At 55.8% G+C, this 23,613-nt stretch overlaps 1 protein-coding gene across 1 annotated transcript; it reads left to right on the top strand.

Annotated features, from left to right (window-relative positions):
- The first annotated feature begins 734 nt into the window (after positions 1-734).
- On the top strand, positions 735-22,811 carry SLC43A3 (solute carrier family 43 member 3). The gene is made up of 13 exons (XM_075548115.1): positions 735-833; positions 2,532-2,913; positions 4,087-4,216; positions 9,840-9,886; positions 12,586-12,662; positions 12,878-12,970; positions 14,712-14,851; positions 17,345-17,436; positions 18,394-18,567; positions 18,697-18,813; positions 20,251-20,437; positions 21,066-21,189; positions 21,594-22,811. Exons 2-13 carry the CDS (start codon positions 2,718-2,720, stop codon positions 21,696-21,698), a joined length of 1,482 nt encoding a protein of 493 aa, XP_075404230.1. The 5' UTR covers positions 735-833; positions 2,532-2,717; the 3' UTR covers positions 21,699-22,811.
- The last annotated feature ends 802 nt before the right edge of the window (positions 22,812-23,613 follow it).

The following is a 23,613-nucleotide window of genomic DNA, read 5'->3' on the forward strand; positions in this document are numbered from 1 at the left end:
TTTCACACTTCCTGATCCCCTCAGGTCCCCAGGAGAACAAAATGTAAGCCAGGGCAGGAGAGAGGGCTTGAATTCATTTCAGTGTCTTGCAGTAAAATTGAAAATCTTGCATCTAAGTTCTGCTTGTCCTGGACTGCTATATTTTTAGAGTCTTTTTTTCATCAATTAATTTTCTCTAGGAAAAAAAAGATCGCTTTTCTCCCAAATCCACTATTCCACTGTGCATGCTATGCTCTGCTGTGGCAGTGACCTTGGCCACGTCCCTTTGCGGTCAGCCCCCACCCAGAGCTAGAGGAATGAAATGGAGCCCCCAGCACCACAGCCTGGACCTGTCCGCTCCTGGGAGTCCCTGCGTGGTATAAATGGACGTCTGGCCATGAATGGGACGGTTGGCAGTTCAACACCAGCCACAGAGGCCTCAGAACAGAGGCTTAGTGGTCTGGCCATCTGCTCCTACAAAGTCACAGTGGCGGACACCCCGCAGAATGCCATTCTACTCTGCGGCCCGCCAACCACAAACGATCAGTATAGAGGCTTGGTGGTGCAGCGGTTAAGTGCTGCGGTAGGAAAGGCTGGCTGGCTCTGTGGAGGAAGACCAGGCTGTTTTTCCCAGCAGTTTAGAAAACTTCACAGGGGGCGGCCCTTCTGTGTCACTTGGAGTTGCTATGAGTCAGAATCCTCAGGCAAAGGTACCAAGCCACACCCACGGAGGCAGCTGCCTTTTGACATGCGGTGGCCACGAGGTGACACGGACTGAGCAGCAGCTGGCTTGGGGGTTTGGAGCCTTGGTCCTCATGGTACCTGTGAGGCAAATCCCTCCAACGGAGTGACTGGTGAGTGCATGTGTCTGTGTAATCGCGGCTGGCCTGTCGCTCACGCCTGGCGCTCAGGGTGACTGAGCTCCTGCCTCCATGGCTTCTTTTTAAGGAGGGGACTGGGCTAGGAAGGGCTGAGTTCCCGTCCCAGGGGGGTCTGCAGGCTCTCCTATTCACGGAGCTCTCCCTGCAGGTGAGCTTAGGAGGGGATCCAGCCTCTCGGGCCCAGGGCGATGCCGGCTGGCTGGCTCAGAGAGCCACACAGCTGGTGACAGCGGCCAGCTCCGGCAGATCAGAAGCCGGCGGGGCAATTAGTTGGCTCTTTGATTAATAAAAAATGGGGCGAGGAATGAATACTTAATCAGCGCGGTCTGGCTGGGACTCTCAGAGCCGGCGCTGGGGTCGCGGCAGGGAGCGATCAATCAGCGGGGGTCCTTGGGTGGGGGGTGAAAAGAAGGGAGGCTGGCTGGTGAAAAGTCCGCCTGGGGGGGCGGGGGTCCCAGTTTCCGCGGCTCGGGGAGGGGTTGGGGTTCCGGGCCGGCGCGGAGCGGACGGTAAGAGGGCGAATGGCGCCCACTTGGCGGGAAGGGACCGGTGGGGCGCGGCGGGAGAGGCGGGGCAGGGGCGAGGGGAGGCGGGGGCCGGGGCCCGAGGGGTGCAGGGGCGGTGGGAGCGGGCCGAGGGGCGTGCAGCATGAGGAAGTGAGCGGGGAGGGTGGGGAGCAGCGGTCCCGGCCCTTTCCGGACTGGCGGGAAGGAGCTGCCGGCCGCCGGCGCGAATCCAAAAGGCGGCAGCTGCGGCGCGGTAGGACGCGGGCGGGGCGCGCGGGGAGGTCCCCGGGGCGCGGGCCGGGGGTCCCGGTGGGGGACCCGCGGGGACTGCTGCGCGGGGCGGCCTCGGGACTGGCCCCCCTGGAAGCTGATGGGTCTGGCGGCGGTCCCCAGCCATCCCTGGCTCTGGACCTTACCCTCTGGGGCTGGCCGTGACTTTGGGCACTGGGTGACTTTGGGCAGGTTAATATTGAACCGAACGGGGACTCTCGGGGTTGCAGGAAACCGAATCCATCCAACCGCACGCTCTGCCAGCCTCTTGTGAGAATTTGGCACAACATACGCGCTGCTCCGCAGGAGCCTGGTGGGTCTGTTTGTTGGTTTGTAATTGCAGAGGGCGGCCCTCAAGGGTTACAGTCCAAAGTTCCAGCTTTGCCACCCGCTGCCCGTGTCACTCTGGGTCAGCTCATCTGAACTTGAGGTTGGCCCAAACCAACCCAGTTACTGTTGCGTTGATTCTGACTCATGGCAACCTCGCTGCCTGCCTCAGAAAAGGGCTGTACTCTGCAAGGTATTCAGTGGCTGGTTTTTCGGAAATACATGGTCAGACCTGCCTTCCTCGGCACCGAACCAGCTCTCTACCTACCTGTTCCGGCCCCCAGTCTTCCTGAGCTTGCCTGTCAGAACTGTGTTCTCAGCTGCCCAGCTTGTGTGTGCACGTATTTCCCGACCAGGTGCCAGTGATGGACACTCGGTTGGGGATGCTTCTTGCAGCTGTTTCCAACGGCTGGCCTCCTCCAGCTGAGAGGCCAGCAGCCTGGCCTTCTGTTCCCTCAAAGACCCCTTTGTCCTGTTCTTTTCCCACAATCCTCTACCGTTCCCACAATCCCCTTCTACCTTCCCCACAATCCTGTTCCAAGCCGCCTCTGCCTTCCTTATTTTTCAGAATCCTGACAACTGTCCACCAGTGGCTCCTGCCCAATCCTGAAGTAGCCAGAGCCACGGAGCTGCCCACAGCAAAGGACTCCACAGAGGGAGTTTTCCAAGCACGTAGAGGACAAGAATTGCAGCTCTGTGGTCATTCCGGGAGGTGGGAAGAAGTGGAATTTAAGGGCCTGCGTCACCTGGAGCCATGGAGGTGTCAGGCCAGGCCCTTCGAGTGGCCACTTTGCTGTCCGGTCTGCTTGAATGCCTGGGCTTTGCCGGGGTTCTCTTCGGCTGGACCTCGCTGGTGTTTGTCTTCAAAAGGGAGGGCTACTTTGAGGACCTGAATAAAACCACTGCTGAGCTGTTGGACCTGGGCAACGCCACGGAGCAGGCTGGCGAGGGTAGGTAGGGATGAGGAATTGTCCTGAGCATCTGAGGCTGCAGCCCTGGTGGTGCAGTGGTTAGCCAAAAGGCTAGTGGCTTGGACTCTCCAGCCTGTTCCTCACGAGGAAGACTGCTATGGCAGTCGGCTGCTTTACAGCCTTGCCTCATTGATGACTGGCTGAATTCACATCAGCTGGTTCAATTTTCAGCTAACAATCCACACGAAAAAACAAACTCGCTGCCTGCCATGGAGTCAGTGCCGATTCACAGTGACCCTATGGGACGAGGTAGAATGAGTTTCCGAGACTGCTCATTCTGGATGGGAGTAGGAGGCCCAGTCTTGTCTCTCTCCCTGGGAGAGGCTGGAGGTTCCGAATTGCTGACCTTGCAGCTAGTAGGCCAACTGGTAACCACTATGCCACCCACCAGGACTTCTACAGGACACAGGGCCATCAGGTGAACGTTAACACCAGGGGAACACACACGCACACACAGCATTTGCTCTGAGACAGACCGCAGCGGGCTGGAAGGGATGGGAAAGAAGGACCAGTGGACACAGGGTATCCAGGAAGAGGGCCGTGACATGGTGAACTTTGCGATCAATGTCAAGTCAAAAAGTGGGTGTGAATTGTTGAATGGAAAGCCAGGGTGCTTTGCAAGCTTCCACTCAAGTCACCAAAGTTACCAAAGGATTGCAGTCTTGGAAACTCTATGGGCCAGTTTTGATTTTGCTCCAGGCAGTGGGCAGGGGGAGGAAGGGCTTCACCCCTGCTTTCCCTGCCATCCTTTTTAGGGTGAGAGGGAGGGACTCTGCCTAGGAAGGCTAGTGCCAGGTCCCGAGGGATTCAGCCCTTGAGTCGATTAGGACTCAGCTGTGCTTCCAAGTGTCACCATGCAGTGTCCTCTTGGCCCTAATCTATGGAGGCGCAAATCTCCAGGCCTTGCTTCCTCAGAGTCTCTAGGTATGCTTGAACCACCAACCTTTCAGTTAGTAACTGTGCACCAGCTCTGCACCACTCAGGGAGCCTCTGAAGAGTCGCTGGGATGGGGACCAGGGGGTGATGGGCCGATTCACTAGGCAAGCTGTCTGGGATGGAAGAGGCTGTCTCTCCTTCCAGCTGGGCACCCACCTGGTAGGAAGGGGGATAGCTGGGAGGGAGAGTGCCTGAGACCCTGCTTCCTCTCCTCAGGGTTCGAAGCCCAGGACCAGAAGTTCTTGCTCATCTTCATGCTGGCCTCTTTCATGAACAACTTTATGACCTTCCCTGCTGGCTACATCTTTGACCGGTTCAAGACCACCGTGGCCCGCCTCCTAGCCATGTGAGTCCCCCAAGGCCCTACGTGGAGAGAGGTGGGCGACAGGAATCTTTCAAACTGCCGGAGCCCAGCTTTGAGGGGAACTTGGGCCAAATCACTGGACATCCCGGCCAAGCTCTGCACCAGGTGCGGGCTCACCCTAGAACCAGTTTCAATGCCCACCACAGTCCTGGGGGTTTGGACCCTCCAGCCTGTTCCTCCAGAGGAAGACAGGTGGGGTGGTCGGCTTCTTTAAGTGCCTTGTCTTTTTTGATGACTGGCTGGACTCTCACAAGCTGGTTCAACTCCCGGCTAATACAAATGAAAAACCAAACTCGCTGCCATTGAGTCGATGTCCTTATGGGACAGGACGGAGCTGCCCAGTGTGAATTTCTGACATTAATTTTCCCCACCTGACATCCTGCTTCCTGGTCCTCACTTCCTTCCCCTGCTCCAGGGAAGCGAGTCTAAACTGGACATGAAAGGCGTTAAATTCCTGGGAGGCCAGGCCTGGCCTGGCGCCTGAGTTCCTAACAGTCAGAAAACCAGCAGGGCCGCTCCCTGCCTTGGCTGCCGGGCCCTTACCTGCTCCTCCCTCAGACGCTTAATCTTTATCCTGCTCCTCCACAGGGCGTCACAGAGTTCACGAAAACATGGAGTGTTACAAGAGAGGGGCTTTTTTTTTTTAATTATGAAAATCCTGACTTTTTACAATAGTGGACGCCCTTTTGTGACTGACTTATTCCAGCCAACCTAATGTCCTCTGGGGTCACTCTGTCCTGAGGTGTTTCAGAGTATGTGTGTGTGTCCGGGGTCATCGTGTCCTGAGGTGTTGTGTGTGTGTGTGTGTGTGTGTATGTGTGTGTCTCCTCTGGGTTCATCCTGTCCTAAGGTGTTTCAGTGTTTGTGTATGTATGTGTGTATCCTGTCCTGAGGTGTCTCAGTGTGTGTGTGTGTGTGTGTGTGTGTGTCTCCTCTGGGTTCATCCTGTCCTAAGGTGTTTCAGTGTTTGTGTATGTATGTGTGTATCCTGTCCTGAGGTGTCTCAGTGTGTGTGTGTGTGTGTGTGTGTCTCCTCTGGGTTCATCCTGTCCTAAGGTGTTTCAGTGTTTGTGTATGTATGTGTGTATCCTGTCCTGAGGTGTCTCAGTATGTGTGTGTGTGTAGTGTGTCTGTACAGCAGCAGTTCTCAACCTGTGGGTCTTTGGGGGTCGAACGACCCTCTCACAGGGGTCGCCCGATCCATAACAGCAGCAAAATGACAGTGAGAAGTAGCAATGAAAACAGTTTTATGGTTGGGGGGTCACCACCACATGAGGAACTGTATGAAAGGGTCGCGGCGTTAGGAAGGTTGAGAACCGCTGCAGTAGAGGCTCTGATGACACACCTCTTAAAGCCTGCTAACCGGCTAACCAGCAGGCTGGCGGTTCACACCTACCACTCAGTCACGCTGAGGGCCAGAGCTGGGGCAGTCTGTTTCTGGAAGATTGTCAGCCTTTGGCAACCCCGAGGGGCCATTGCGCTCTGTCGTCTAGGGTTACTGTGAGTCAGCATTGACATTGAGGGCAGCAGGTTTGGCTTCTGGGTCTGCAAGGGGCCAGTGGGGCCCCCCCATGCAGAGTCAGGGTGAGGAGCGATGCACACTCAGAGAGTATGCTGCTGCATGGGGACCACTGATATGTGGTGGCCTGCCAGGGGCTGATAGGGCACTGGGCGTGCCAGGCGCCCTCTGAGCGGCCTCCTAGAGGTTAGTGTCAGCAAGACATCCTGGAGGGACCTCGGGCCTGTGGAAAGCCAATCCCTAAAGCCAATCCCTTACGCTCCCATCCTCAGTCTCCTATGGCCTCTGCCTCCCTGCCTCCCTCTGCCTCTCCCTCCCGCTCTTAGTTTCGCTGTGAGGGTATGGCTGTGGTCACTCTCTGCTTACTCAACTGCAGGAGGACTCTGAGACCTTCCATCTTGGAGTTGGACTCACTACGTCTTCTGCATCTGACTCAGTGACCCTATAGGACAGAATAGAGCGGCCCCAAAGAGTTTCCAAGGTATCCCTCTTTATGGAAACTGATGGCCACAGCTGCCTTCTACAGAGCAGCTGGTGGATTTGAACCATTGACCTTTCGGTTAGCAGCCAAACACTTGAGCCCTGCCCTTCCAGGGCTCCTTAGCTTGGAGTCAGATCCGTCTAATCGTTTCCTTTGCTAGGTCAGACTCCTGAGGTTCAGAGAGGTTGGTGCCTTGCTGTGCCGAGGTCCCACAGCAGAGAGGAATTTTGCAGACCAACTCCTCCCCCAGTTCTCCACCAAAGGCCTCTCTAGGCCAGTCAGGACTTTAGGACCTGGGCTACCCCTAGCTAATAAGCCCTGCCCTGTCCCCTGCATAAATCATGTCCTCACTGAGCTCGCTGCTCAAGTCTTCTCCCTAGCATTGGACTTTGTTAGCTGCCACTGAACTGGCCTTGGACCTTGCTATTCTGTCGTCCGATGACATTGGGTTTGCCCTCTACTCTCGTGGCCCCATGGACCCCACAATGACATGCTACCCAGTCCTGTGTCAGCCCCATGTTCTGCTGGTGGTCCCACCATTGGGCTCCATAGGGCTTCCTTGGCTACTTCTCAGAAGGGGCTCGGTCACCAAGCCTTTCTCTCCAGACTATCTTAGCATAGAAGCTCTGCTGAAACCTGGTAATAGCCAGCAAGCGTTTCCCTGATAGACACGTGGTTGCTGCCTACAACCACTAGTGGTGCATTGACTGGGAATCGAACCCACATCTCTCCCGTGGCGGGCAAGGAGTCTATTGCCAAACCAGATGCTGCTAAGTTGATTGACTGGGAGTGGCCCACGTGTGTCACAGGGCGGGGGTAGGGTGGGGGTGAAGTGCCTTCCAGTCTGTCTAGAATCATAGCAATCAATGAATAACAACCAGTGTCAGTCTGTCTCATTGAAGGTCTTTTTAAAAAACATTTTTTCACGAACTCCCTACCAAGTATGATGTCCTTCTCCAGGGACTGGTCTCTCTTGATAACATGTCTAAAGAATATAGACAGACGCTTGCCATCCTCGCCTCTCAGAGCATTCTGGCTGTATTTCTTCCAAGAGAGGGTTGTCGATCCTTCTGGCAATCCGTCCTTGAGTCTGCATCCTTTTTATTTTTTTCCGAACAGTTTTATTGGCACACAATTTCCATATTATACAATTCAGTAATTCAATTGTTCAATCATATCAGGGAGAGTTGTACAATTATTACCATCTCACTTTTAGAACTTTCTTCCCCCCAGCGTGAAATCACTTTAACAGGAGTTGTGCATTCACAATCTGTTCCAGGGCTCCCTCCCCACTCCCGCAGATCCGGGATTCCTTTACACCATAACTCAAATACGTCATTTCCTCTCTGGTCTTCCGTATTCACCGTCCAGCTTTGGCATGCATGACGCATGTGAAAATACCTTTCTTGGGTCAGGCACAACTTAGTCACCAAAGTGACATCTTTGCCTTTTAACAACCTAAAGAGGACTTTTGTAGCCGGTTTGCCCTTGGAGGAGCCCAGGTGGTATGATGGTTATGTGTTGAGCTACCAGTCAGTCGCAAGATCAGCAGTTCAAAACCACGAGCTGCTCTGAGGGGGAGCGAGGAGACGTTTTACTCCTGTAAAGAGTTACAGCCTCAGAAACCCACGGAGGCAGATCGACCCTGTCCTACAGGTCCTCTGTAGAGTCCTATAGAGTTGGAATCGACTTGCTGGCAGTGAAAATAGTCCCTTTGATTTCTTTTTTTTTTATTAACTCATTTTATTGGGGGCTCTTACAGCTCTTATCACAATCCATCCATCCATCCATCCATCCATCCATCCATCCATCCATCCATCCATCCATCCATTGTGTCAAGCACATTTGTACATATGCTGCCATCTTCATTTTCAAAACATTTTCTTTCTATTTGAGCCCTTGGTATCAGCTCCTCATTTCCCCCCCCCTCCCTCATGAACCCTTGAAATGTATAAATTATTATGTCTTCTAGTCTTACACTGACTGATGTCTCCCTTCACCCACGTTTCTGTTGTCAGTCTCCCTGGGAGGGGGGTATATGTAGATCATGGTGATCGGTGTCCCCCTCTACCCCCTTCCCCTTCCCCTCCTGGCATCTCTACTCTCAATATCGGTCCTGAGGGGTTTATCTGTCCTGGGTTCCCTGTGTTGAGAGCTCTTATCTGTAGCAGTGTACATGCTCTGGTCTAGCCAGATTTATGAGGTAGAATTGGGGTCATGATAGTGGTAGTGGGGGGACATTAAAGAACTAGAGGAAAGTTGTCTGTTTAATCAGTGCTATACTGCACCCTGACTGGCTCATCTCGTTCAATTGTATTAAGCACACTTGTACATATGTTGCCATCAACATTTCTAAAACATTTTCTTTTTACTTGTATCAGCTCCTCTTTTTCCCCTTCCCTTCCCCACCCTCCAGAATCCTTGGTCAACTATATATTATTGTTGTGATTTCGTGTCTCACACTGTCCCTTGTTTCCCTTCACTTACATTTCTGTTATTTGTCCCCCTGGGGGGTGGGCTATATAGCCAACCTTGTGATGGCCTCCCCCTTTCTCCCCCTCCCTCCCTTTGATTTCTTCATTACTGCTTCAAAAAGAGTTGACGGTGGATCCACACAGAAGGACATCTTTGTTTTAATTAGTTGGGATTTAATACATCTATCATTCCATATTTCAATCATGGCAACTAGAACTGTACAGTTGCCACCACAGTCAATTTCCAACCCAAATGAAGTCTTGGAGAGCTTCAGTGCTTTCTCCGTTTGTCATGATGCGGCCCGTTGGTCCAGCTGCGAGGGGTTTTATTTTCATTTCTTTGCGTTGTGATCCTTTCCGAGGCCGTAGCCTTGGGCCTTCCCCACGAAGTGCTTTCCCTGAGCAAGGGCGAGCCTCTCTCCAGTCTCGCTCTATTGTGGTAAGCTTCCTCAACCCAAACCAGACTCATTGCCAGCCGGTCAGTGCTGACTCCTGGAGCCCCCTAGAGGACAGGGTAGAACGCCCCCCCCCAGGGTTTCTGGGACTGTCACTCATATTATTTATTTATTTATATCATTTTATTAGGGGCTTGTACCACTTATCACAATCCATACATACATCAATCGTGTAAAGCACATTTGCACATTCATTACCCTCATCATTCTCAAAACATTTGCTCGCCACATAAGCCCCTGGCATCAGCTCCCCATTTTTCCCCTCCCTCCCCGCTCCCCCCAGGACTGTTTACAGGAGCCGATGGCCCCATCATTCTCCTGTTATCCTGCATAGAGCCCAGCTTGTCAGATGATTGCCCAACACACGCATTTCCTGATCTTAAGCCCAGCCCTTGTTGTCTTGGTACGACTGCCTCTTGATCTGTGGACAGGTTCCCATGGGCACAATTCAGCGTTCTTCACAGAGTGGGCTGGGCAAGATGCCATGGGTCTGTGAGGCGAGGTCAGGTCCCCAGCTTGATCACATTCCGGCTTCTTGCACCTGGCCAGGGGCTGAAGGGTGTAGGGTCAGAGGCCAAATGTGGAGGTGGGGTAAGCAGAGTTGTGTTTGCCCATCATGATTCTCTTTTCCTGACACAACTCCCCCGCCCCCCCCCTTAACTGTTCTCTTTTTCAGATTTCTGTACACCACCGCCACACTCATCATAGCCTTCATTTCTGCAGGTGAGCGCTGGGGGAGGGGGGCAGAGGAGGGGTGGGGGTGGAATGGGCTCTGGAGCACCTGGTGGGGGCGCTGGGTGCAGGTGGTGGGTGGGAAACACTGCCCCACTGTGGTGATTCAGAGAATTGCCTGCTTTGGCCTGAGTGGGAAAGAATCCTTGAGAGCTGGAATTGTCTGCATCAGCTGGGAAATTCCGACAGTGAGGGAGAGTCTCTTCAGAGAGCGGAATGGCTTCCCAAGATTGGGCCCTCCCTTTCGCGTGTGTGAATGTTCTCTCTCTCCCCAAACATTTTAAAAGAAATAACGATGTGAATGAAAGTTTTTTGCTTTTGGAAAGTCTCACCTCAGCAGGCAAAAGTTGACAACAGCATTGTCAGAAATTTTCCTTTTAAGTTCACTAATCTGTAGAACCCAAGGGTACTGTGGGGGCTGGGTGCTAGAAGTCTTGCCTTGCCAGATGATGAACCTGGAGTGTGTGGGGCTGCCCGGGGGCCCGCTGGCTATCAGCGTTGCTGTGACTGAACAGGTCTCAGCTGAGCTTTCTGACTAAGACTAGGAAGAAAGACCTGGTGGTCTACACCTGAAAATACGCCAAGGAAAAACCCAGTGATCCAACCCACTGCTCATGGGGCTGGTGCAGGATCAGGCAACTTTTAGTCCATTCCCTTCATCCCATATTTCTTGGGATTGCCCGGAGCTGGGGGCTGATGCTTTAGAAGCTGAAATCAGTAAACTTCGCAGAGTAGTCTGGGAGTTCCAGTCTGGTTTGCTCCCAATCCCTCCCCATTGGGTCCAGTTCCCCAAACTCACTGCATTGCGTTGATGCTGGCTCATCGTGACCCTGTAGGGCAGAATACAACTACCCCCGTGCGTTTCTGAGACCTTTACTCTTTAGGAGTAGAAAGCCTCATCTTTCTCCTGAGGAGTGGATAGTGGTTTCAAACTGCTGACCTAACCACGCTGCCACGGAGCTCCTCCTCCTGTGGGTAGAAGAGGAAATAAAGGCCAGAGAAGGACCTGCTATTTGAGACCCCAGAGAAAGTTGGTGAAAAGGGCTGGGGACTCGATCTCCCACCCTCTGGCTTGGGTTATGCTGGCCTGAGGTTCCTTCCTCTATTCCGCTGCCCTCGTGTCAGACCACGGGGCTTAATTTCGGGGTTAGAACAGTAAAGTCCATAACTAGTGGGGGGGGGGGTTTCCTGTCCTGACAGCAAACATTGTCAGGCGGTCGCCTCTCCTTGCCCTTGGCAGACTCAGATGCAGCATGTCTTTGAGCAGCGCTCCTGAGAGAGCCCGGCACCCCCAGCCCATTATCTGCGACCACTCCGCATCAAAGTGGCTCCCTGGCATCTAAAAGCTGGTACACGGTTTCTTAGTGGCTGCGGTGGAGGCAGCGGCACCTGCGTTTGTGAACCACTTGAGTAGTAGTAACACCTACTCTGCACCCTCCCCATCCCAGCCCCCCCCCCCCGTCCCCGAGAAAACGGAGGCCCTGAGTACAGACTGAGTACAGGTGAATGAGCTCACTCGGTTATCTATGGAGGAACTGGGGGTTCAAGTCCGCACATGCCCTCATTAGGAAGGCCTGGTGAGCCTCTGAGACACCAGCCCCTGAAAACCCCAGTTTGATTCTCACACACATTGGGGGCGCTGTGAATCACAATCTACTCAGTGGCAGCCAGACCCCATGAAGACCGGTGCAGGGCTTTGAGGCCACAGTGAGCCGATTGCATTGGGAAGCTCAAGCGACCTTCAGTGGACAAACTTATAAAGACCGAACATCGAATCGGGCTCCGTGAAACTCATCTGAAATCCGTACCTGACAGGGCTTCTGGAGGTGGTTGGCCGTAGCTCCTTCAGTGGATAGGAGTGGGCCCGAGAGTTGGTAGGTTCACAAGCGTTGCTCTCAACACCCCCATCCCCTCCTCCACAGCAAGGGCAGGCTTCAAGCTTTCTTTGGGCCTGGGGAAGTTTGGCTATCATGGGCGAATCTTGTCTCCCTCTCATTGCGTTTCTCTTCTGTTCCTTCCAAGCATCACAAGGACTCTCATAGACAGTAGTGACACAAAGTTTCCCATAAAGAGTGATTTCTTTAGGGTGGGGTGCGGGGCAGGGGAGACCCTTTGAAGAAGACCATTTTGTTGCGGAAGATGGGCGTGTGCGCCGTGGCCCGAGTCATGAAGGTAGTAGCAGAAGTCTGTGGTCTGGGACAGATAAGTTCACCAAAGGCTCTCCATCTCCCGGCCCTGCTGAAAGGATTTGTTTGCTGGCTGCATCTCCCGGGCAGGGATGTGGTTCGCTCACCCTGCATCACCAGTGCCAACCCCGGTGCCTGGAATGGACGAATTGCTCAAAGCACCATGGACAGAGGACTTGGCGAAGGCACTGCTGTGGGTGCATGCGTGACTTTGAACCCGCCCCAGGGCCCTGCCCCGGGGGCAGGGGGAGGCCTGCTCGTCTATTCTGTAAAGGTGACAGTCGACCCAGGGAGGGCAGTTCTACTGCGTCTGCAACACACAACGCCATCGCCAGTTGGACTGGATTCCACAGCAGCGGCTTTGGGATTCTCTGGCTCAGTTCTGGAATGGGGACCCAGATGCCAGGGATTCCTGGAGGGAAGAGGACCACGTGTCAGAGTTTGGGGCTGCGTGCTGGGTGACGCACAACGACCCTTCCTCACCTCCCTCTCTGGTGGTTTCAGACTCGGCCATGCTGCTCTTCCTGGCCATGCCCATGCTGACCGTGGGTGGGATCCTGTTTCTGATCACCAACCTGCAGGTGCGAGCCCGAGCCTCCCTCACAGCAGGCACCTGGGCTTGGGGGTGGAGGGGGTGGGGGAGAGGAGAGGGATGGGAGGGAGAAGTAGCTCTTTCCTATGATTGGCTGCACCAGGTGGGCCTTGCCCAAACCAGGGTTGTAACTCTTGTGGCAGAGGGCGGGTGTGGGCATTGGGAGGATGAATAAGTGACTCAGGCTGGTCATGTGTCCTCCAGGTTGGGAACCTGTTTGGCAAACATCGCTCCACCATCATCACTCTCTACAATGGGGCCTTTGACTCCTCCTCAGCCGTCTTCCTTATCATCAAGGTAACACTAGCCTGGCCACATGTCCACCGACCCCGAGGCCCTGTCTGATCGCCGCGGTCCAGAGGGAGGGCTGAGGTTCAGCTGAGGCTTGCTCGGGACCCAGCCACAGCTAGCAAGCATCGTGCTGGCACCTGAACCCGGCCCTGTCTGGCTCTCAAGTTGGAGCTCATAACCCTTAAGCCCCGTCTGCACACTTACTTAGGATTGGGGGGGCAGAGGCTGAAGGAAGGGGCATGGCCAGGGCCCGCTAGTGGACCCCCTTTGGGATGGGTGGCCAATGCTGTGAGCTTCTGGTGTGGACATGGCGGTGGAAGGTTGCTCGCTGGGGTAGCAGGGGCAAAGGCAGGGGGCCCAACTGACACTAATGATACTAGATCCCCCCCCCCAATAGTCATTTCACTGTCTTCGGTGCTAACAGTTTCATCTGGACAATCGAGTGCCAACCCACCTGTGACCATCTGACTTCTTGTCGGTGATGAGTTGAGGCGGGCGTGAGACCTAGTCCTGGTTAATGAAATGAAGGGGGTGTGGCCAGAGGACTTGAGGCGGGCATCATCCACCCTGATCAAAGGAGAGAGTGGAGACAAAAGGAAGGCTGAGCTACTGGTGCCCCCTCTGACCTCTCCTCTTTGAAGGCTGCTAGAGGAGGTGGAAGAGCAGGGGTTGTGGCAGCCTTGAGGTGACATAGAGGCAGTCAGCTGGAGGACGAGGAGCCCCGGCAGTGTGGTGGTCACGGGTCGGGCTGCGATCCGTAAGGTCTACGGTTCGAAGCTGCCAGCTGCTGGGAGGGAGAGAGACAGGGCTTCCCACTCCCATCCTGAGTTCCAGTCTCGGAAACCCACAGGGGTAGTTCCACCCTGTCCTCCAGGGTCGCCGTGAGTCGACTCAATGGCAGTGCACTTGAGTTTTGAGCAAGCTGGAGGACAAAAACTAACACTTGAAAGGTGACAGAAAGGAAGGAATGGAAAAGTGTGGGTCCTTGACCCCCAAGCTGCCCTGTCTGGGCTGTGTGTTAGGCCAGGGACAGCTGACACAGTGTGGGCCATGGCAGACATAGGAGTCACTAAGCCTGATGCGTATCTAGTTTGGACCCATGAGTACCCTAGCTTGGCGACACCCAGGGTCAGTACCTCAAGCTTTCTACTCCTGGTGCGGGGGTCCCCTTCCAAGTTCCCCCTCCTGCCCCTGGGTACCAACCCCCAAACCCCAGCAGGTGCTGGAGTTGTTTAATCAGCCCTGTGTCTGCTGCTCTGACCTTGGGTAGCTCACTGCACTCCCTGGCCCTCCGTGTCACCATCTGTGTGAGGACATTGGGCCACCTCAGGGATTCCAAGTTCAACCCTGTGGGATGCTTGGGCTTCTCTCAGATGTCTGTGTGGGTCACCAGTAGGGGCGGGGGCAGGGGTGGCCTGGGAAGCTCCCTATCACTGTGACATAAGTTGAATTTGTGTGCACGATTGTGTTTGGACAAAAGGACTTTGCTGCCATTGAAGAAGTGGCCCAGGGCTGGAAGCCGCCTGAGGAGCCATGCTCAGAGGCTGCCCAGGGCGTAAGGTGGGCGTCGAGGTGCCTGCCCCATCGCTGGCAGGGCCCTCAGCTGAGGGTGAAGGGGAGTGTGTGTTCCAGGTGGCCTTCATCAGCTGGCAGCCTGGTGGGCCAGAGTCTGTGCCAGGTTTGCCTTTCGGAGTGGGGCTCCAGTCCCTGCCTCTGATGCCCACACGTCCCCCCATTTTCTCCACAGCTCCTGCACGAGAAAGGCGTCTCCCTCAGGGCCTCCTTCCTCTTCCTCTCCTTCTGCAGCATCTGGCATGTCGCACGCACGTTCCTCCTGATGCCTAGGGGCCACATCCCCTACCCACTGCCCCCCGGCTACCGCTATGGGTAAGGACTGGGACCTGGTGATTGTGGGCAAAGCGCCAAGACTGGCCTAGGGCTGGAAGCAGGGGTGGATGGACACGGTGACAAGGGACAGGAGCCGTGTCACAGGACAGGAGACCCAGAGCAGGGCTGTAGCAGTGATTGCTGAAGAGCTGACTCTCCAAACCCACACCAACTTCCCCACCATCAAGTTGATGCTGATTCCTAGCGACCCTACAGGACAGGGCAGACACTGCCAGTTTCTGAGACTGTCACTCTTTATTACGGGCATCTAAGGCCCTCTTTCTCCCTCCTAGGGGCTGGTGGTTATAAATGCTGGCCTTGCCATTAACAGCCCACACAGAGCCACTAAACCAGCAGGGCTGGCTTCACACTGGCTGGAAATGCAACACAGCACCTGATGCTTTTCATGAGGAGTCGCTGGGTGGCACTTGACTAAATCCGAAGGGGCGGTTCATGCCCACCCAGAGGCACTGCGGAAGAAAGGCCCGGTGATGTTGCCTTCTGCTAGATCACAGCTTTGAGACCCTCATGGGTGCCGCTTCTCCTGTGAGCTTGGGGCCGCCAGGAGTCGCAGCCAACACACAGCAGCTGGTTTGGTGCTTGTGGCTCCTCCGGCTTTGGCCTGTGGTCAAGGTGTGCTGGTCAGGGCCAGAGGTAGATGAGGTAGATGATCTTGGCAGGGCTTGACCTTGTGTCTGTGGTCCTTTGGAGGGTCAGCGGGGTCTGGCTAGTGTGTGTGTGGGGCGCATCACTCATTAGGTTTGCCCAGATTGAGTGACAGGTGGCTGGGTAAGATGGCTTGGGCTTGTTCACATGTTGGTTACGGGACCTGGAGGGAGTGAAGGGACAGGCAGGGTTCCCTGAGGTCCCAGCCAGGAGTCAGCACAGTGTTGCCGCCACTGCTGCATCCATTGGTCTGAAGCTGTTCCTGAGGGCCCTGGGATCCAGGTCTTCCCAGGTCTCCTCAGTGGGTGGCGATATGGGGGGTGGGAAGAGCGGTGACCACCTCTGCAGGGAGTGACCAGGAGCAGAGGGAGGGCAGGTGCAGGTCAGTGGCTCACCCACATCTCCCTATCATCTTCAGAGATCCTCCCACTGCCGTCCTGCCCTCTCAGCCTCACAGTGCCGTGCCCCGCACCCCCAGGACAGAAGAGATGGGCCCAGAGGGCTTCCAAGGCTGTGAATCTTTACCAGAACAGAAAGCCTCATTTTCCCCCCTCGGAGCAGCTGGTGGTTTTGAACAGCTGACCTTTTAGTTAGCAGCCCACCTGGTCACCCACTAGGCCACCAGGGCTCCTTGGAAGAGCAGGGAGCTTCCTTTTTTGCCTGAGTCGAAATGGGCTGTGGGTTTGAACCGTCAACCTTTCAGTTCGCAGACCAATGCTTAACCCACTAGGGCTCTCTTATCCCTTTGAGTCGAAACACAAAGATACACTCACTGCCATCCATCAGGTTGATTCCGACTCAGCGACCCTATAGGCTGGAGTGAAAACCTCTGTGGGTTTCTGAGGCTGTAATTACGGGAGCAGAAAGCCTCGTCTTTCTCCCAAAGATTAGCTAGTGCTTTGGAACTGCCGATTTTAAGATGAGCAGCACAAGTGGATGTAATCCACTTCACAGGATATCCTAATTTCCAATTTCCAAAGGGGAGAAACGGGCACTTGAGTCGGAGCCGTATTCCGACAGCTGGGATTTCCACCCAGGCCTTTTGACTCTTGGCATTTCCAGCAGTTCCTGTACTCTGCACAGCAGAGCGAAGCGAGGCCCGGCCCTGTGCCGTCCTCACAAGCCACTGCAGCTCCAATCATTGTGATCGGTAGGCTTTCATTGGCTGATTTTCAGAGGTAGATTGCCAGGCCTGTCTTCCGAGTCTGGAAGCCCCGCTAAATGCTCCTCAGAACACACAAGGGCATCTCCACTGACCTCTTGGGGTGCACTCAGGCGCACGGGTAGGAATTGAACACAGGTCTTGGGCATGATGGGCAAGAATTCTACCACCGAACCAACAAAGCCGCCTTGCACAGCTTTAAAACAAAAGCTGGTTCCCACCCCCAGGCCTTCTGATTTCAATTGGTCTGGGTTGCAACCAGCACTCACAACACAGACACACACAGAGAAAGAGATTGTGTGTGTGTGTGTGTGTGTGTGTGAGAGAGAGAGAGAGAGAGAGAGAGAGAGAGAGAGAAAGAAATATACATATACACCCTGACCGGTTCCCGTGTGTGTGTGTGTGTGTGTGTGTGTGAGAGAGAGAGAGAGAGAGAGATAAATACACATATACACCCTGACCGGTTCCCGTGTGTGTGTGTGTGTGTGTGTGTGTGTGTGTGAGAGAGAGAGAGAGAGAGAGAGAGAGAGAAATATACATACACACCCCGACTGGTTCCCATGTGAGTCACGATCCTTTGCACTGCCCTACCCCGACCCCCTGCCTGAGTCTTGGGCTCAGTTCACATTTCTGGGGCCGGGTTGGTGGAACTTTTGTCTCCGTAGCTTGTGCTCTGGATGTGGCGCCAAGGAGAAGGAAATAGTTGAGTCCAGGAAGACGGAGCAGCAGTCCAAGGAGCTTCTGTCCCTGAAGGATGGTGAGCTCAGCCCAGCCGCCCATCTCCCCTCAGAGTTGCTAGGGGACTTGATAGCCGAGCAAGGCAGGCTGAGAAAAGACCTTGGGGTCATCTTGTCAACCTCCTCACCTAGGCAGGGACACTGAAGCCAAGCTCTCAGCTACTCCCACCCTCTCTGTCCCATCTCCTCGCTCCTCTGACACATCCCCCCCACTCCCCTCACTGCCTAAGTCTCCTTTCCAACGTTTGCCTCCGGCCCACCCTCTTCCTGTGTTTCCACTGCATTGTCTGGCTCATGTGCTCCAGTCCTGAGGTCACCCCAGACTTGAACTCACTGCTGTGGAGTCCATTCCGATTCATGGTGACCCTAACTCTATGGGACAACTGCCCTGTAAGTTTCTGAGACGCTCCCTCTTTACTGGAGCAGAAAGCCACCGCCTCCTCCTGGAGCAACTGGTGGTTTCGAACTGCTGACCTTGCTGTTAGTAGCGCACTGTGTAACCACTATGCCACCTGGGGGCACTGTAGGTACCATGTGATTTATAAATCAGAGGCCTATGGCAAGCCTCCACGGAGCAAGTCTGTCGGCACCATTTTCCCAGTGGCACGTGCTGACTTCATGTCTGTGTCACTCCTTGGCCATGCAAGCCACGTGTCCAGCGTATTCCTGCACTGCTGCAGGAGCACCAGACGACAGCAGAGTGTAAACATGCGTGCGCGCTGGGAAATCAAAGACTCCGAGTCACTGGCTTTACGGCAGCATTGGGTTTGTGGCGCCGAGATCTGCCCCTCTCTTTGGATCCGGGTGTGAAAGATCAGACTTTCAGCAGGCAGAGAAGGGGGTGGGTGGGATCAAAGGCTGGGTAGGGACAGCTGGGGGACCATGCCGTTGAGTTGTGGTAGAGGCTGCGAGATAAGCTTGGTGCTCAGTCCTCCCTGCTAAATCAAGCCCTGCCCTCTGCCCCTCACTGTCTTCAGAGGACCCCAGGCCGGGCCAGCGGCAGGAGCCCCGCACCTTCTGGTACTATGCCTTCTCTTGGCGTTTTGCCTGGCACCTGGTGTGGCTGTCGGTGATACAGCTGTGGCATTACTTCTTCATCGGCACGCTCAACTCCCTGCTGACCAAGCTGGCCGATAAGGACGGGAAGCTAGGTATGTGGTGGGACACAGAGATTGGGCTCTGAGGCCGGCAGGAGGGGGGCCAGGCAGGGCCTGGCAGCCTGGGGGAGTCCTCTGGAAGTTATCTGCTCATCCCTCCCCCTTGCTCTCTGCCCTCCACAGTCAGCACCTACACCAACGCCTTTGCCATTACTCAGTTCTTTGGGGTGCTGTGTGCCCCCTGGAATGGCCTGCTCATGGACCGGCTCAAGCAGAAGTACCAGAAGGAAGCACGGACAGGTGCGACCCGGGCCCCAGACCATCGGGGACTGCCATGGAGAGGTGGTTCCTTTCTTCCCCACCTGCTTTGTTCTTGCCGGGCATTCATCTAGCCAGGAGCTGTTGTGGTCCGCTGCGGCCCCATCCCCCTCAACTCACGGCAATGGAAGGAATGCCACCCTGCCCAGAGCCACCCCCCAGGGGCTGCCGACCAGGCGGCTGTGATCTGCAAGGCAATCCTTGCCTGGTTCTTGGAAGTCGACTGCCATCGTTGGGAAACTCCAGTTTGCTCAGCATTCGCCTGGGTTGTACTGGGTGCCTCCATGAGTTGAGGGTTCGCTTGTTGGCAGCTACCACCACCACCACCACCGCCACCACCACCTCTCACAACCCAATGTCCTGATCAACCTCTCAAAAAATAACAGTAATTTCTTAACAGCGTCGATCGATAATCACCCCTCAAAGGCCCCACCAACAGTGGCTGGTGGCTTGCAGCCCATCCAGTGGTTAACAGTCCAGAGTCTGCCCCACAGTGCCACCTGGCGCTTGTCTCAACTACACCCTCCCCACCCCCCACCCCCCACCCAGTCTGTGGCTCTCATGCCTTTGATCTCATTCAAGGTCTCTAGCCGCCTCCCTCCATTCTCCTGGTCAGTTAAGTGCTGAGGAAGCTGGGCCTTGGATTGGTCCTATTGAGTTTGTCATTCTCGTCCCATGGGAGGGATCTGGCGGTCCTCTTGAGAAGTCTTTGATTGTTTCCTGTAAACAGGCAGATGAGCTGCTTGTGGGGGGGGGGGCGGGAATCCGGATCACTCCCCACCCCCTCCCTGCAAGTGTCATCTCTAAATGGAGCTGTGGGCCACTGCTGGTGTCCCACCAGGCCCCTGGTACCTTTTGCTTTGCCTCTTACGCCGTGGGGATTGATCGGTGGGCAGGTTCCAGCCAGGGCCAGCTCCAGCCATCCGTTAGTTTCCCATCAGCTGGCTGCCTAATGATGTCAGCAGCCGCGGATGATCAATGCCGGGAGACGCCTTCTTTCATTAGGGTGGCAGAGTGGCGAGTTTCGATTTCTGGCATCCTTTCAGCCTTGAGTAGCTAGAAGAATAGCCCCTCATTGACTGAACCTGCTGAAATCCAGGTGGGACAGGGGCGGAATGAATGCGTCTCCCCCCTGCTCCTGGGGTGCCGGCCCCCCTGCTCTTGGGGTGCTCTCTCTGGAAGTCTCACTCGCTTTAATGTAACTGACAGGTTTCAAGCCACCTCTGGCCCTGGGCCTGCATTGATCTGGCTTCTCTGTCCCCGGCACGGAATCCCATTCGCCTTAGGTAGCGTCCCGACTTTCCTGGTTGGTCCAGGAAGATTAGAGCATGGCTGTCAGCCGTCCGCTTTCCCAGGTTTCTCCCTGCTGGTCCTCCGTTCATGCTCGCCCCCAACAGCCTCTTCTCTCACCCGGTACAGGTTCCTCGGCCTCGGTGGTGGCCCTCTGCTCGACAGTGCCCTCGCTGGCCCTGACGGCCCTGCTGTGCTTGGCCTTTGCCCTCTGTGCATCAGTCCCCCTCCTCCCCCTACAGTACCTCACCTTCATCCTGCAGGTGATCAGCCGGTCCTTCCTCTATGGGGGCAACGCAGCGTTCCTCACTCTCGCGTAAGTGCCACGGCAGACACGCTGTGGGAGGGGCGTGAGCTGGAGGTGGCACAAATGGGAGGTGCAGGTGGGCACGCTGTGGGAGGGGCGTGCGCTGGAGGTGGCGCAAATGGGAGGTGCAGGTGGGCGTGGAGGCGGTCAGGTGAGGGCGATAGGGATGTGGCAGCAGGTCTAGAAAGGGAGGATGCCCGGAGGTGGAAACGGAGTGCTCACGCCCTGAGCCTTTGCCTCCACCATCCCACTGGCCTCTTGCTGTCTGCCAGGGAACTCCTGTTCACCCTCCAAAGCCCGGTGCCACTTCTGCCCCAGCCTCTGGGAAAGCCGGTTTCGTTCCGTATTTCTCTTCTTGCTCCCCTGCTGCGGGGCACACACTGGCAGGCATGTCCTGCTCTGTCTGTGCCTTTCCCTTCTGTGGCGGGCTCCCTGGGGCTCAGTGAGTCCCTTCCATCTCCCCAGGGCTCCGCACAGTGCCTTTGCCAAATTCTGTGGTTTCAGGGTCCAGGCCGAGGAGGGGGTGGGGGTGTGAGGACTTAAGGGGTGTAGGGGGATAGGCCTGGATCGGGTGGTTGGGGCGTGAGCGGGCGACCCTTGATGAAGCTCACTGGAAGCCCTGGCGGTCTCCCTCTAGTTTTCCTTCTGAGCACTTTGGGAAGCTCTACGGGCTGGTGATGGCGTTGTCGGCCATTGTGTCGCTACTCCAGTTCCCCCTCTTCGCCCTCGTCAAAGGACCCCTTGGGGACGATCCGCTTTATGTGAGTACCCTGGCCGGCCTCTGGGTGGCGGTGGGGGAGTATTAAGCCAGCGAGGGTCACCTAGGAGCATTTCCAAGGGGTCCCATGAGGAGGCGCCCAAAGACCTGGCCTGGTGGGGTCCCCATAGGAACTTCCCCCTGTGCAGGCAGCTCATTGGTCTTGTTCCTCAAGTGTAGTGGGGCTGGGAGGTGCCTTCTGACTTGGCAGCCTCTGGCCGGCTTTGGCTTTGGCTGTCCGCCCAGCCCAGCTACCTGGGATCCACCCCAGGGCGCACCAGGCCCCAGGCAGAGGCAAAGCAACCGACCCAGGAGGCCAGAGGATTCTGTTGGGAGAGCTCCCACCTGGTGCTGCCCACTCTGTGAGGTTTGGATTTACCCCACCCCGCCCTCCACTCCTTCCACTAGGTGAACGTGACCCTGCTGTTGGTGACCCTGCTGACGTTCGTCCACCCCTTCCTGGTGTACCGGGAATGCCGTGCTCAGAGAGGAGGCTGCTCTGCAGCCTCCTAGCCCACAGCCCCCCTTGTGCTTCTGCTCGCTCCCTGCCGTGGAGGACCCCGTATCCAGAAAGACGTTGCTTCCCAGAACCGGTTTGCCTCCCAGAGCTCCCAGCTGCTGTCTAAGTAGCTGATCTAGTTCTTAAAGCAACAAAAACAAGGAAGCCGCGGAATGGCCAGTACAGACTTGTGGCCGGGAGCGCAGAACCTCAGCACACACGCGGCTTGATATCCCCCGGACCCAAAGCCTAGCACGTGCATGTGGACCCAGCAGGGAGGGGAATGTGCCAGAGGTGGAAGGGGACATGTCACCCGCGGCTTCTGTCGGTGTCCCTGTGTGCCTGCGCCAGGTACATTTCCAGGTGAAGAGCAAGTTCGTTGCAATGCCAGATGGCTGCTTTGGAGCTGTGCCATGTAGTGACCCCACATACAACAGACTGACCCACCCCCTGGTCCTGTGTCGTCCTCACCATTGCCGGCATGGCTCAGTCCACCCTTGAGGCCCTGTGCCAATCCATCTCACCACACCAGCAGTCGCCTTCACCACTCCCTCAGTAAGAGAACTCCGGAGGTTCCCTAGGGCTTCCCTTGGCTAATCTTCCGTCAGAGATTGCCAGGCCTTTCTTAGGCTGTCAGCCCCACTGAAGCCTGCCCGTTATAGCTGTCCACACTGACATGTAGAATTCTGGCATTTTTCGCATTCCAGCAACGCAAACCGCTACCACAGCACAGCCGACTGAGGCGTGGGTGGTGGCGGGCCTCAGCTGGACCACCCTGAATGTAGAGGTGGTACCCGCGGCAGCCCTGCCCGCCCTCCACGGGACAGCCTTTGGTTAGAAAACTGGCAGGAGGCTGAAGGGCACAGGACCAGGCAAGGTCCCGGGGCCCGATGATTGATGGAAGGTGTTGGCCCTCTCTGATGTGGGCATCAGTTTGGCCGTCTGTAAGATGAGACTGCTGGAGCTTCTCTCCCAGGTACCTGTGCTGGGAGTTAAGAACTGACATCAGAGTCCGACCAGCCAATGGGCCGTGGGGATCAGCCGAGCTGCTTGGTCAAGGACTTTGATGAGCCTACTTTGGGATATTTGCCTCTTCAAGGGGTGGCTGTTTATTCTGGGTATTTAAAAGGGGCTTTGCTTTTTCCCTCTAGGAAATGATTTTATAGAAAAATGAAGTGCCTTTGAGTCACTTCTGCCTCCACTTTGGTCCTGGGATGTGTGAGTGATTGTGGGTCTGAATGAGAAGCCACGTCTCTGGGAGGTGCAGCAGCAGTGGGGGTGGGGTGAGGCTGGGAATCTAGCTTCAGCAACCTTTTGGGTGGGGCATGAGCAGTCATCCCTGAAAGGTCCTGGAACTCAGGCTTAGAGATGCCCCACCCCCAAGAGCCCCTCCCTTTACCCCCTCTTTCTCACTATGCCCTTAACCTCCTCCCGGACACCCACACCCTCTCCTCACTCCACTTAGCAGCTGGCAAGTGCTTAGACTGCTCCGAGTCACAATTCCTTCACCTGCAAAGTGAGGCTCATCATCTCCGTGCGTGCTGAGGGCGGCTGTGAATGTGCAGGAGGCGGAGCCGAACAGCACAGAGGTGGGGGCTCGGGGGAGGGGGGTGCGAGCACGCTGGGTGCTGAATCCTGCCTGCAGGGTAGAAGGGGAGGGAAAGGAGTTGAGTGAGGTGGGAAAGTGAACACCCCAAGTGTCTGATGCCACCAGCCCAGGAAAGGGACTCCACAAGAGGAGGGAGGGGCTGGCAGGCAGTTCATTTATTCACCTACCTGTTCATGCATCCACCCATGGTGCTGACTAGCACTGACCACCGTTCTGAGCAGAGGATGTGAGGATGGGGCGTCTGGGCATGGGTTCTGAGGTCTGAGGTACAACTCCTCCTCGTTCTTGTGGGATGACCAGGCCAGGCTTCCGGAGACCTA

The sequence above is a fragment of the Tenrec ecaudatus genome, chromosome 4, assembly GCF_050624435.1.
Source record: "Tenrec ecaudatus isolate mTenEca1 chromosome 4, mTenEca1.hap1, whole genome shotgun sequence".
NCBI classification, from domain to species: domain Eukaryota; kingdom Metazoa; phylum Chordata; class Mammalia; order Afrosoricida; family Tenrecidae; genus Tenrec; species Tenrec ecaudatus.